The sequence below is a fragment of the Dromiciops gliroides genome, chromosome 1 (assembly GCF_019393635.1).
Source record: "Dromiciops gliroides isolate mDroGli1 chromosome 1, mDroGli1.pri, whole genome shotgun sequence".
In the NCBI taxonomy this organism is placed as follows: Eukaryota; Metazoa; Chordata; class Mammalia; order Microbiotheria; family Microbiotheriidae; genus Dromiciops; species Dromiciops gliroides.
Genome location: NC_057861.1, coordinates 164,577,589 through 164,592,227, shown reverse-complemented (window position 1 = coordinate 164,592,227; position 14,639 = coordinate 164,577,589). Strand labels below are relative to the sequence as shown.

The window sequence follows — 14,639 nt, the reverse complement described above, 5'->3', positions numbered from 1 at the left end:
ATGAATCAAGTTATAGACCATACCCAAGACCACACAAAACCACTGTCAACTGTGCAACATAAAATGCCTGATAGGCTGTAGGAGTCCAAAGAAAGGGGAGATAAATGAAGCCTACAAGTCAAACCCTTCACGGATTTAAAATAAAGGTGTTCAGTTGTGTAACACTCTTCTTTACCCCGAAGACCATAGCATGTCAATAATGTCCATGGGGTTTTCTTGGCAAAGAAATGGAGTGGTATGCCATCTCCTTCTTCAGTGGATTGAGTCAAACAAAGGAAGTGATGTCCAGAGTCATATAGGTAGTAAGTATCTGAGGTTTGAACTCAGGTCTTTCTGACTCCAGAACCAGCACTCTATTCACTGATCCAATTAGCTGTCTCCAACCTTCCCAACTACTGATGTCTCTCTTTTACCAGGACTGGGAGGGAGTAACTTCTGGGTTGGAAATTGGGAATCAAGGTGGCAGCAAGTCTTTTTCTAATTTGGAGATACAGATTTGCCATCTTATAAGTGGGTTTGCATAGAAAAGAGCACTTTTTTTTGTTCTTTCAATTATAAGCAATGCAATGCTAACCATCAAAACTCTAGACAGTAATTAATGGTTACACTGAACTCAAGATATGTAATCTTTCCACAGGTCACACAAATGTTAGTCCTGACACACTGAAAACTATGAACTTGGTATTCTCAAATGTTACTGTCACTCTAAAAATAAACTAAATTTTCTGTCATCATTTTTTTGGGAAAAAGATTGAGTTTTACTTTCTCCAATCTCAACATAAATATTTAAAATTTTCTATCTTGATACATCATGGCTCAGTTTATGCCCTTAACATTGTCTATCATAGCAGCCTTCCAGAATTATCAACACAAACTCAATTTCCAAACAAGTAAATGTTGTGTTGGTAAGCCAAACAATTACAAGTATCGTAAGTACAGAAGACTCCTTTTCAGCCCAACTTAGTTCTGTATCAAATTATAAAACAGTGCTCTTTACATTGGTCTCTTAAAACAATGCATGACATTCAAATGAAGATACATTGGCCACTCTATAGAATAGCGTTTCAATAAACTACATAAATACCTTCAATAAGAAAAAACAAGATTAGATACTTCATATAATCCAAAAATATGGATTACTATAATTAAGATGGAGGCACTCAATGCTCTAAAGATTTATCTCTTCTTGATTTATTTATGATTTTGGGGGGAAGGGGCAGAGAGAAAGGAGGGAAGGAGAAGCATTTCTTGGATTTAACTATCTTAGAAGTCTTCCTGGCTTCAGCTACTTCTTTCCAAAGGCACTGGGCAGTCTCTTCAGCCAGCCTTAGGTTTTACTTGTATCAGTTATTCAGGATGAGACAAAACTCACTTAAATGTATGAGTTTGCAGTAAGAATTCCTAAATGAGAGGGCCTGAGGCATTGTTTGAAAGATCACACTAGATTTTAATGATATAAAGAGTCAGACAACCTTTTAAACAGACTCTTGAGATAAGTGTAGACAACCTTCATTAAGCTACCTCTGTTCTGAAACCTCTTGAGAATTATGGGTCAATGACACATAGAAATAAATTCCCTATGCTCTGTTACTGAGTACTCTTGAGGCAGCAACTGCCAAAATTGTAGATTGTGTAAGATAAAAGGTCACATCAACATTAGTAGTGCAATTTAACAGCACCAGGGAAATCTTTGCACAATTATAAGCACAGGATTTTTTCTCTTTTACCCCTACAAGCAAAGGATCAAAAAGATCGCTATTTTGCTTTTGTGAGAAGTCGTATCTGAACTTTAACATGAAAAAAGAATTGAAATAGAGTTGCATTTTCTTGACAAAGACAACCCTTTAGTTCCTGGGCAGATTATAGGCAGTAGTCAATTTCCATTTTCCAAGTTTGATAGAAAAGCTTTATAACAAACAGGTGGTTATTTCTGAAAAGATGAATAGACACTGGTAGGAAAACCTGCTTCCTTTTTAGGTTCAGAAAGCCCAACCATATCCATGTGTGGTCATAAGATGACTCCAATAAATATAGCAAAGAAATTACTAAGTAGCTTAGCAAAATCTAATCAAGTAAAAGTACTTTGGCAGTAGCAGGTAACTGTTGGATGCCAGGAAGACTTGGGAAGTGGAAACCTAGTGGACTGAGGTTTTGTTTTGTTTTGTTTTTTTAAAAAAACTATTCCACTTAAAAACAAAGAAGACTGACTTCAATTGAATAAGATCAAGTTCAAAACAATTGCTTACATGCTCATAAGCTATGATTTTAGAGGACACAATGAAGGGAGAATTGTACTTTTAAAAAGTCCCTGCTGCTTGAAAATATAAGCTCAAATTTACACCTGGGGTTAAATGTCAGTCAGTTCACCAATCCTAATGGATTTCATCTGTAAAAAAACTCCAAATTAATGAGGATTTCTCTGATGCCTCATGAGATTTAAAAATAAAAGGCTCTAATTGCCACTCAATTTAAACAACTCTAGACCATCTAATTTTAAAATTTAACATTTCATTAATATTAACTGGACTTTCTTTCAAAAAAATTTAAAATGACAAAAAATTACTGCCTTAAACTGTTTAAGAAATCCTTACTCATATGAAAACGTAATGTTAGCCTAATAAAGTAACAAAACTAAAAATAGCAAAGGATAGCAGAGACCTCCTAAGGTGTTTATAATCAAACACTACACATATAAAATTAATTTAAATGCAAATGAACAAGCAGAAAGGTCAAGTGAGTCTAGTGTAACTGATTACTATTTCTAGAACTTAAACAGAAGGGGTGGTGGTGGAAAGAGAGAGAGTAATCTTTCATCTGGCCAAATTGAACTCCATTAAAAAATTTAGTTGATTAAAATCAATTCATTAAAAGAGGCAGGCTAGTTTTACAAAAGAAACATGAGTTTACAAAATATACAGATAGATTTGTTCTGATGCTTTTAAGGTTAAAAAAAGAAATCTAATTTATCAATCAGGAAGGTTCATATTTAACCTTCTCTTTTAAGCTGACTTTTCTTACTTTTGAGACCACCAGAACTTATGTCATCACAACCCCCAAAAGAAATTCAAAGCATAATGGAAAGGGCTTCATCAAGGCGGTAAGACCAACAGGAAGGGACTGAGAGAAGTAACTATATGCAAGCTTAAAAAAAAAGACAAAGGGGGCAGCTAGTTGGCACAGTGGATAGAGCGCCGGCCTTGGAGTCAGGAGTACCTGAGTTCAAATCTGGCCTCAGACACTTAACACTTACTAGCTGTGTGACCCTGGGCAAGTCACTTAACCCCAATTGCCTTGCTAAAAAAAAAAAAAAAAGAAAAAAGAAAAAGGGGCAGTTCCATATATGACCTGTGATGTTATGAAGCCCTGAATCCTAGGCTTTCTTTTTTCAGGGAGGAAAGTGGTTGAAAATACTGGCTGTGACAAAAATTCCTGTTTACTATAGCTAGAAAAACTAGCTTCAGGCTCAAGTAAAATGTTACATGCTTTCAAATTTTTAGGAAGACAAGTCATTCCCCAACTGATACATGATTAAAGGATATGAACGGGTAGCTTTCAGCTGAAGAAATCAAAGCTATCTATGGTTGTCATATAAAAAAATGCTCTTAAACATTATTGATTAGAGAAATGCAAATTAAAACAATTCTGCAGTACCACCTCACATCTATCAGATTGGCTAATATGACAGAAATCGTAAATAACAAATTTTGAAGGGGATATGGGAAAATTGAGATAGTAATACACTATTGCTAGAGTTGTGAACTGATTTGATCATTTTGGAGAGCAACTTGAAACTATGCCCAAAGGGTTATAAAAACAGCATACCCTTTGATTCAGCTAATGCCACTCCTAGGTCTATATCTCAAAGAGATCATAAAAAAGGGAAAAGGGACCTGTTTGTACAAAAATTTTTGTAGCAGCTTTTTATTTGTTGTGGCAAAGAATTGGAAATCGAAGGGATACCCATCAATTGGGGAATGGCTAAGCCATTGTAGTATATAAATACAATGTAATACTACTGTGCTGCAAGAAATGATAAACAGATGATTTTTAAAAAATCTGCATCTACATGAACTGATGCTGAGTGAAATGAACAGAACCAAGAGAACATTGTACACATTCTTCTCAGCAATGCTATGATCCAAGACAATGCTAAAAGACTTATGGTGGAAAATGCTCTCCACATTCAGAAAAAGAACTATGGAATCTGAATGCAAATTGAAGCATACTATTTTCACTTTTGTTCTTATTTTTTGTTCTTATTCTTTCTTGCTCCCCCCCTTTGTTCTAATTCTTACAACATGAATGTAATGTATAACATATCAAACTGCTTACTGTCCTCAGGGAGGGAGAAAAATCTAAAACTCAAAAAAATACCTTTACATGTAATTGGAAAAATAATTAAAATAAATTAAAAAAAAAAAGAATAGGAAATGGAGGGGATACCCATCAATTGGGGAATGGCTGAACAAGGAAATAATAAGCAGGTAGATTTCAGAAAAACCTGAACTTAAATGAACTGATACAAAGTGAAGTAAGCAGAACCAAGAGAACTTTGTACACAACAATGGCAATACCATCATGACTTAGCTATTCTCAGCAAAACTGATCCAAGACAAGGACTCATGATGAAAAATGCTATCCACCTCCAAACACTGATGGAGTCTAAACGCAGATTTAAGCATACTATTTTTCACTTTCTGTATTATTTTTCATGTTTTCCCCACTTTGGGTCTATGTCTTCTTTCACAACATGACTAATATGGTAATATGTTTTGCATGATTGAAAATGTACAACCCACATCAAATTGTTTACTGTCTCAGGGAGGGCGGAGAGTGAGAAACATTAATTAATGTTAATGAATGCACATATATAAACTATATCAGACTGCTTACTGTCTGAGGGAGAGGAGGAAGGAATACAATTTGGAACTCAAAACTTTATAGAGAAAAAGTAAAATCAGTAAAGTCCTGTAATTCTAGTAGAAAAATATGAAACATCTGGTAGAAAATTATGAAAGTGATTGAAATAAAATTTGCTAATATCTTTGATAATATTTTCTGGGGTGTATGTGATCAATATAAATAACATATGCAGAATATATTTCAGTTAAGTTTTTCAAATCAATAGTTTGTGAAAAAGTTTGTATTCTTATTATATGCTATTAGGAAAACCAATAAAACTAAGAATTAAGTAGTAGTTTCTTTAAAATGAGAGAAACACTTTTTGATAATTAACTGAAATCCAGCTAACACACAAAATCTTTTATTGATACTAAATAAAATCCAAAATAACAGCTCCAGAATTAGGAAAAATCTCAAAGTGTTGGTCTATTTGTTCTTTAAAATAATTATAAAGAAACAGAAGGACTCTTGTTTTACAAAAATCATTAAGGACATTAATCCATGGTGTATCAAAATCACTGTGATTAAGCTGTTTTTGTTTTGTTTTGTTTTGAAAAAGTCTGTACTCTAACAGTAATATGAAATGTAAGGTATCTAATTTTTTCTTTTTTCTTTTGGGGGGAGGGGGGGTGCGCAGTAATGAGGGTTAAGTGCTTTGCCCAGGGTCACACAGCTAGTGAGGGTCAAGTGCCTGAGGGCTGGATTTGAACTCAAGTACTCCTGAATCCAGGGCTGGTGCTTTATCCACTGCACCACCTAGCTGCCCTCAAGGTATCTAATTTTTAATTTGTTATTGGAAGAGTGGTCTTATAAAAAAATTAAAGGAATGTTTAACATATGTGTGCAGAAGACAGAAAAAGTTTTCATTGGAGAAAAGACACCTTTTTGTGGGAACACTGCTCTGTGCACTACATATAAGCTCATAGATTTCAGAGACAGAAGATCCTTTGATTAGAGGGTCCTTTATTTCACATGAGGAAATTCAGGTGAATGACTTGTTTACAGTCACATAGGAAATGAAAGAGCTGCATCTGAGTCTTCTAATACCAAAAGGAGTTTTTTCTGCTTAGCTTTGGGGCATTCCTTGGGTTCTAGCCTACTCTTGGAGTTAGCAGATCCTTTGTCAGAATCAGACTCTATGGGGACATCAGCTGTAGGGACCTTAACAGGAATCCCGCTTTCTAACTACTAGTGTGTGTGTGTGTGTGTGTGTGTGTGTGTGTGTGTGTGTGTGTGTGTGTTTTGTTTTTTCAGGGCAACGAAGGTTAAGTGACTTGCCCAGGGTCACACAGCTAGTTAAGTGCCAAGTGTCTGAGGCTAGATTTGAACTCAGGTCCTCCTGAATCCAAGGCCAGTGCTTTATCCACTGTGCCACCTAGCTGGCCCTACTAGTGTGTTTTTTATGTAAAGGATAAGCCACAAGCTCTAACAATTAGTAACAATACTTATTTGATTTACAAGGCTTGATGCTGCAATTGTATTTCAAAATAGAATATAAGGGAAAAAACAAGCACATATTACAGGAAAAACAAGCTTATCACACATACCTAATGGCTTCTGCCATCTTGGTGCTTTCTCTTTTTCTGTCATCTGTTAAACGCCGAATGAAATAAATAAAATCGAGACCGCAGCAGAATACACTCCCAACTGCACTGAGTAGCACAAGTTTACTGTCATCTGCAGCAGCTGTGTTCAGTGCACTCTGGACCTCCTTCATTACCTTTTAGGAGAGTCAAGTAAAATTTGAATTAAACCTAGGTCTCCTTCATATAAGCAGTAAAGACTTAAAATTTAAACGGTGAAGAGATGGGATGGAACAAGCTAATTGCAAAAGCCAACAAACATTAAAACTGGTTGGGATGATTTTTTTTTTAAATTAGAGGAATGTCAAAAAGTTTTTAGAATTGAGAGGGAATGATCTTCCTTTATTTCCTATAAAAGCTCTTATAATAGCTGCAGATTTTAAAAATTGGGTTTTTAAAAACACTTGCAAATTTCACATTTTCTGAAGAGTGAGGGAAACGTCAAATTATGATCACAAAAAGTTATATAGGTCAGAAATATGTCCTCAAAAATCAACCAGCAGTATTATTGGGCACTGGATTATTCAAGATGACACTTAGCAGATAATGCATTTTTAATATTCATTTGGCATTTCTATATTTTGGTCAGCAGGTGGCATATGCAACCAGTGCACAGAACCAACTTCAGTTTTGTTCACTGAAATCACCAAACGTAGGATTATGAATGAAAATAATTGAATTACTTAGTATAATTTCATCACCCTAAGAGTTTAATTTTAGAAAGGCTGAAAACTATTATCTATACCTTTTGACCCAGAAATCCCACTACAGGACACACACACACACACACACACACACACACACTCATTATAGCAACTTTTTTTGTATAAAAGAAAATAATTATAAACAAAATAGGTAACCAGTGATTAGAGAAAGTCTTAACAAATTGTGACATGATATGTTATTGGGTTACTGTTGTCACTGAGAATGATCAAAATGAAGAATTCAGAAAAAACAGGGAAAAAATTATAGGAACTACGAACTGATAAAAATGAAGCAGAACCAGAAAAAACCAACATAACATGCCTAAAATAATTTAAATGAAGGAACTATAATGAAACTAAACTGGTTCTAGTGCAGAGAGGAGAAAATGCACCTCCCTCCATTCCCTGTAAAGTTGGGGAACTAAGAGCACGGAATGCTGTACACTTTGTGTTAGTTGGTTTTACTGAATAAGTCGTTTTTTCCTTTTCAAATCTTTGTTAAGTTTAGCCTGTAGGCAATGTCAGCATTAATCATCTTGTTGGAGTTCTGTAACTGAACATCACAGCAGGTCTTTTAAGAACTGAAAGTACAGCTATGGTAGCCAAAAGCCTTTTCAACAATAGCAACCCCAAATATTGAATAGCTAACACATGGAATAAATAATCTCCAAATCTCCACTCCATCCTTGTTGCCTACCCTCAGATGAAATGGCTCAGAAAGGCAAAGAGGGAAGACATGAAGGTGTTGGATAACAGATTGAAAAACCAGACTCCAAATAATGAAAACTCACCTCTGGGTTTAATGAATTATTTTCTGATGATTTTGTTGATAATAAGATATGGGTGAAGCCATCCTGCTTTCTAACCACGATGTCTCTGTATCTGTAAGCACTTTCAGTTTGTCTCACACTGAAACGCAGTCTTTTGTCAAAAGGTTGGTCTCTTCTGTCGTCAATAATCCTCCTTTTACTGGGTGGCACTGCTGTAACAGATGTTTGTATGTTGGTTGTTCCATTGGCTGCTAATGTATCCATAAGGGTAGAGGTACCTACAAAGTTTTTAAAATTAGTAAGTGTTCTTAGACATCCAACATTAAAGATTCACTTCTGACCTCATTAACAAAGTGGTAATTTACTTTAAGTTCAACAGATTAAAGCAAATATTCTTAGTAGAAAAAAAAATATATTATTTAAAACCGTTGTTTTAATGTTCAACATCTGTGTTTCTAGGAAAACACAGAAAAGATTTAAAGAATAAGAAATGAAGCAAAAGGAAATTCACTTCATTGTTTTCCTTTTCTTAAAAAAAGGAAAAGCAACAAAATTTGAAACCTAAGTTAAAAAGGAAAGGGACTGGGGCGGCTAGGTGGCTCAGTGGACAAAGCACCAGCCCTGAATTCAGAAGTACCTGAGTTCAAATCCGGCCTCAGACACTTGATACTTACTAGCTGTGTGACCCTGGGCAAGTCACTTAACCCCCATTGCCCTGCAAAAAAAAAAAAAAAAAAAAAAAAGGAAAGGGACTTCTGAAGGAAAACCATCCTAGCTGTGAGAAGTACCAAAGAGGAAGAAATATTATACTTACTTATGAACACTTTAATTTATGGAACTGTTGAAAAGATCCTTGTGTTATCTAACCTGCTCTTTCTCCTCATGCTCTTTTTAATCACACTGAAAAATGTTTTATCCAGCAGCTCAATAACTTCTGAGACAGTGTACTCCACTAAAAAGCCACTATAATTTAATAAACGGACTTCGAACAATAACTAGCTAGTCAAAATCCCTTTGAATCTGTTTTCTCACCTGAAAAAAGGCAATAGCTATAGGACCTATGTCACAAGGTTGTTTTAAGGATCAAAATGAGATAACAGATACATTAAAAAAAGCTGTGCAAATATTGATGGGCTTGGTAAAAAGGACTTTAGGGGATTTATGATCTCATGGCCATTGGTACTGTTTAATTCATCCTAGTCCTCTCATATCATCAGAGGGGCTCTACCCAAAGTGCTAGGGACCTTTTTTTGTTTTGGGTGGGGGGCCCGAGCAACAAGGGTTAAGTGACTGGTCCAGGATCACACAGCTAGTAAGTGTCAAGTGTCTGAGGTCGAATTTGAACTCAGGTACTCCTGAATCCAGGGCCAGTACCTTATCCACTGTGCCACCTAGCTGCCCCAGGGACCTTCTTTTATAGACATCCTGATATTGTATCTACTAGCTTTTTGCTTTCATTAAATAATAAGCCCACCTACATTTACAGGTATTTTCCCCTTGTTTATATTAATTTATATCAATTAAGGATAAAACAGAACGAAACATACACTTTTTATACCCTCACCCCATACTTATTATCCCATTTACTGCCATTCTCCATGCAAAATATATCCTTCCTTAAAAAGATTCAACAGTTAAAAGTAAATGACTGGGGCAGCTAGGTGGCACAGTGGATAGAGCACGGGCCCTAGAGTCAGGAGTACCTGAGTTCAAATGCAGCCTCAGACACTTGACATTTACTAGCTGTGTGATCCTGGACAAGTCACTTAACCCCAATTGCCTCACAAAAAAGTAAATGACCAACAAAACAAATTGTAACTATAGTCTTATACCTCCCTACTAACAGAAGGAACTTGAGTTATCATTGGCTTTTCTTTGGAATAAAAACTATATTACAATTAATTCTAGGTTCTCTTTGTTTATTCTTTTTTTTTGTTTGTTTATTAACAATTTATAGTCTTGGAGATTGTATCTCAGAGCCATGCCTTTCTCCCCATGAGAAGTCATCCAATGATTTCTCTCTCGGTTTCCCGTCCCTTCCCCAGCCCCTAAATAAACTAAGGACTTGTGTCTCAAAAAGCAAAACCAAAACCAAAACAAAAAACCAATTTATAGTCTTATGTTTCTTCAAATTTAATAATTAATACTTGTAATGCAATAATCTTTTATTATGTGAACACATCACAAATTACTTAACTATTAACTGCGGTACAATCATTTCTCACACCACCCCTCTCCCCCTTTGCCTATTACAAAGAATGTAGTCATTTTATTACATATGGACCCCATCTGTCATGATCTTTCCTACACTGATTATTCAGTCATCTTTGTGAATTTGCTATAAGAGTAGCTAAATTTACATGTCATCTATCAGAGACTTGAAGAATTTTTTCCATATATATAGTTTGATCATTAGCATTTCTTATGAAAATTTGTCTTAGCTATAACAGCTCTTGACCTTAGTTTCAATATTTTTTTCTATCTTGGATAGCAGACATTGCATTTGCTATTTCATTGGTATAAGAAACTGATAGGGGAGTAAACTTTTTTTATTGATACAGTAAGTAGCTTCAACAGTGTTGCACACAGAGTGGGTGTTTGAGGTGGTTCTTGAACGTGGACATCTTGGATTGGAGGGAGACCAGCTATCTATCTACCATGTCTCACAGCTTCTCTTGGATATTAGACTTTTGAATTCAGAGACAAGTTCTAAGTTGAATTTAGAGAGAAGTTTGAGAACTTTCCCCTCAAGGGAGTTTCCTTTCTAACACGCATTTTGGTCATGCAAAAGTATTTTCATTTTGTATAATCTAAATAATCTATTTTATCTTTTAGGATTTCCTGTTATCTATTAAGAAAACTCTTCTTAATAAGAGATTTGGAAGAACATAACTACACTTCTTCATAGCTCCTAATTTTTATGTGATCTTTTATATATAGGCTGAGGATCAACTTGTAGTGTTCTGTGGTCCCTACTGTAAGATGACAATAACAACAGCTATCATATATATAGTATTTGAGGTTTCCAAAGTACTTTATACATTTATTATCTCATTTGAGTCTCAAGAGAAGTCTGGGAGGTAGGTACTTTTATAATCTATATTTTACAGGTAAAGGGGAACCTATAGTAAGCTCTCTGCAATCGACTGTTTTTTTTAAAGTTTAATTTTATCTTTTTCAACAAAAATTTATTTTGTCCCTATCTCCTCCCTATTGGAAGAAAAACAAAACCCTTGTAACAAATATGAATAGTAAAGCAAAATAAATTCCCAGTGTTTTGTAATGTAGACTTCCTCTTAGTAATTTTTGATCTTGTGTTAATTTTGAACTGTCATTTGTAATAGAAATACACTTTAGTGTGTCCAAGAAAATTCTCTTCTGTTTTTAACCCTGTAATGGACTTCTTTTCTGACAGCAACTTACACCATAAATAAGTTTTATGCTCTTTGTAATATTTTCGATAAGAGAATTGAAATAAAATTATTTACCATATATTAGTAGGTCTCTTATTTGATTTTGATATGCCTGGGAGAAAAAATGTTGTTCAATGACACGGGGTATTTGCTATTATCCTGGAGGCAATCCAGGGCAGAGGCCAAGTCAAAAAGGGATTTCCTGCAAATAATTGAGTACCTACAGTTTGTGGAGAACAGTGGGCTGATTGTTTCAAGCACTGAACATTGTAGAATTTCTTGGATAAGAATCGCAACAACTTAAGAAAACTGCACCATATCATGCACAAAGGCAAAGGTAAGTGGGTGAAGAGTGCCATTTCTACAGATTGAGACATTCATTCTGATAGCAAGTCTATAGAAGTCATCCATCAGGACACATTTGTTGGGCAGACACTACAAATGAATGAGTGGAAGATAGCACCTTTACTGCAACCTTAATCTAAAAAAGGCTTATCGTTTTTAATAACACATAACAAATAATTAATTATGAAAATTAAAGAATGTCAAAGAAAAAAATGTGTTGTTCACATAAAGATGGTGAGCAATTACCCATGGATCCATGTGTTCTGATATGCTTGTGATGTCAAGATTAACATCTTGACATCACAAGCATATCACAATTAACATTGAGTAGACCTCCCTGTAGCAAATGTACAAAAGGCTGTGGACCAGAGTAGCATGGGAGGAAGGAACTAAATGAAGGGCTACATTCTTCATTGAAGACAATATAGACAACATTAAGATTATACATTCATTTGCTAATATATACAATATTTCTTGTGATCCTTATGATCCCTACAAGCAGGTTTGTGAAATGCTTTTTTTTTTTTCAGTGAGGCAATTGGGGCCAAGTGACTTGCCCAGGGTCACACAGCTAGTAAGTGTCAAGTGTCTGAGGCCGGATCTGAACCCAGGCCCTCCTGACTCCAGAGCCAGTGCTACATCCACTGCGCCACCTAGCTGCCCCTGTGAAATGCTTTTATAAGGACTGTGGAACTTAGGTAACATATGGAATGTTAGAATAGGGTGTTGGGAAACCTGGGTTTGGATATTGGCTGTGACACTTTTAGTTGCTTGACCACATGAGTTACTTGGTTTTTATGAGCCTCAGATTCCTCATCTGTAGAAAAGGAATACTAATGACTTAAAAAAAAATTGTCTGCTAGAGAATGGCTTATAAAAATGTGTCAGATATTTTCTCAAAACTTTCTTTAAAAAGTGTTTCCAGTGAGTATACATAATTCATAAAAAGATTTGGTGGAGATGGTAATATAGGCATGTTGGATGAGTATATTCTTGATTGTGAAAATACATGATTTTCCAAAGTGCTTAAGATTATTTCTTTTTTCATGTGTCTTGAAAATAGAATTGTTGAAAATTGTGATAATTTCAGCAAGAACCATCCATGTATATGTCTGGAGTAATCCAGTTTCAAATGTGTAATAATAAGAGCCATTCCCAAATTGATCAATGGCCTAAAGATATGAGTATATAGTTTAAGAGAAAAGTCCTGGCTCACGGAAACCAAATGAAAAAAATACTCTAACTTGTTATTAATGAGGGGAATAAAAATTTAAGCAATTCTGTGATTTCAGCTCACACCCAAATTATAAAGAAAACAAAGAAGATATATATTAGAGGGGCTGTGAGAATATATGCACATTGCTACACTATTGGTGAACCACGTGAAGGGGTACAGCCATTCTAGAAAGCAATTTGGAACAACACCCAAAATGATTAAATAGTTTGTGGTCTTTGACACATCTATACCACTGGTAGGCTCTAATGAAAATGAAAACAAATAAAGAGGAAAAGGTCCTTTATGTAATAAAAATATAGCAGTCCTTTTTGTGTTGACAAAATTGAGAAACTATGACGACGATGCCTATCAATTGAGGAATGACAGAATAAGTTCTGTTGTATGACTATGATGAACACTATTGTGGTATAAGAAATGAGGAAATAAAGATATGAAAATATTTCTAAGAACTGATACAGGGTGAATTGAGTAGAATAAAAAAAATTAGTATAACATTTTGAAAAGTTTTGTAAACCAATTAAATATTGAAATGAGTAGGACCAGAACAATTTTTACAACATCACTGTAAAAATAAACTTTGAAAACTTAAAGAAACTATGATTATTTCAATGACCACGGATGATTCCAGAGGATCAATGTCAAAACATGCTTCCATTTACATAAAGGTGATGGATTTTGGGTACAGACTGAGACAGACATACTCTTTCACATGCATTTCTGTAAAAAGGCTATGAGAAAATCTGTTTTGCTTTGAATATTTAGTACAGAGGAATTTGGTTGTCTTTTCTTTTTTCAATTAAGTGTGAGATGATGGGGAGAGAATTTAGATTTGTTAATAAAAAAATCTGAAAATAAAGGTGAGGTGTGCTAAAGATCTAGAATGTAAAATACATGCATTTTTAGCTGAGGAAAGAAACTGTTCTATTAGTTTTGCTTAACTATTTGACTTGATTACAAGAGACAGAATGAGGGTTTAATGTAAATGTTTATAACATAAAAATGCACATCAATAATTGTCATAGCCAATTAGAAAATGATTCCCATACCAACAACCAATAATTTCTTGACTATTCAGGCATCAATTAAATTTTTGTGATGTCATATCTATTCCAGTCTTTTCGTAATTCATGATATAAATATACAGAAGGTATGAGCCTTCTTTGTAGTATACAAACCTTTGTATTTTTTTGTTTCTAAATTCTCAGTCATATTTTTTATTATACTTATGTTTTGCCTAATGTGGACTAAAGTTAGTGTATATATAGTGTATATAATTAACATATATAAAGTATATATGTTGATTTAGATAATTTTGCTTTATTCCTTTACTTCCTCATCTACTCTAATAGGTTGTACTATACAAAATTAAATTACTTTCAGGATAATCTTTAAAGAAATGATCACGAGAATGGAAACAAGATAGCTACATTACACATAAAATCCCTTTCTGGAAATATGATTTTAAAAAATCATGTGAACTCCTTTAACTATCCTGGAAAGAATCACAAATTTTCCTTCTATGAAAATACAGTTTTGTTTCATATTCTGCTTTAATTTAAAGTAAGAATGTCAAAATCAATAAAATTAAATCCCTCTAGCAGTAGGTCCATTTGCATTAAACAAGGATCTCAAATTTAGATTACTGAAAGTTAAATACTACTTAAAATAGTTTAAAAATTGGGTGA

General features: G+C 34.5%; 1 protein-coding gene across 4 annotated transcripts in view; it reads right to left on the bottom strand.

The window, feature by feature from the left end:
- Nucleotides 1–14,639, bottom strand: part of CDYL (chromodomain Y like) — a 206,761-nt gene that overhangs the window by 22,730 nt on the left and 169,392 nt on the right. For all 4 annotated transcript variants that reach the window (XM_043978567.1, XM_043978569.1, XM_043978568.1 and 1 more), the window contains 2 exons: nucleotides 7,981–8,237; nucleotides 6,450–6,622 (listed from right to left, as the gene is read on the bottom strand). In XM_043978567.1, the coding sequence (XP_043834502.1) occupies nucleotides 6,450–6,622; nucleotides 7,981–8,237 (430 nt within the window). The remainder of the gene's footprint in view (nucleotides 1–6,449; nucleotides 6,623–7,980; nucleotides 8,238–14,639) is intronic.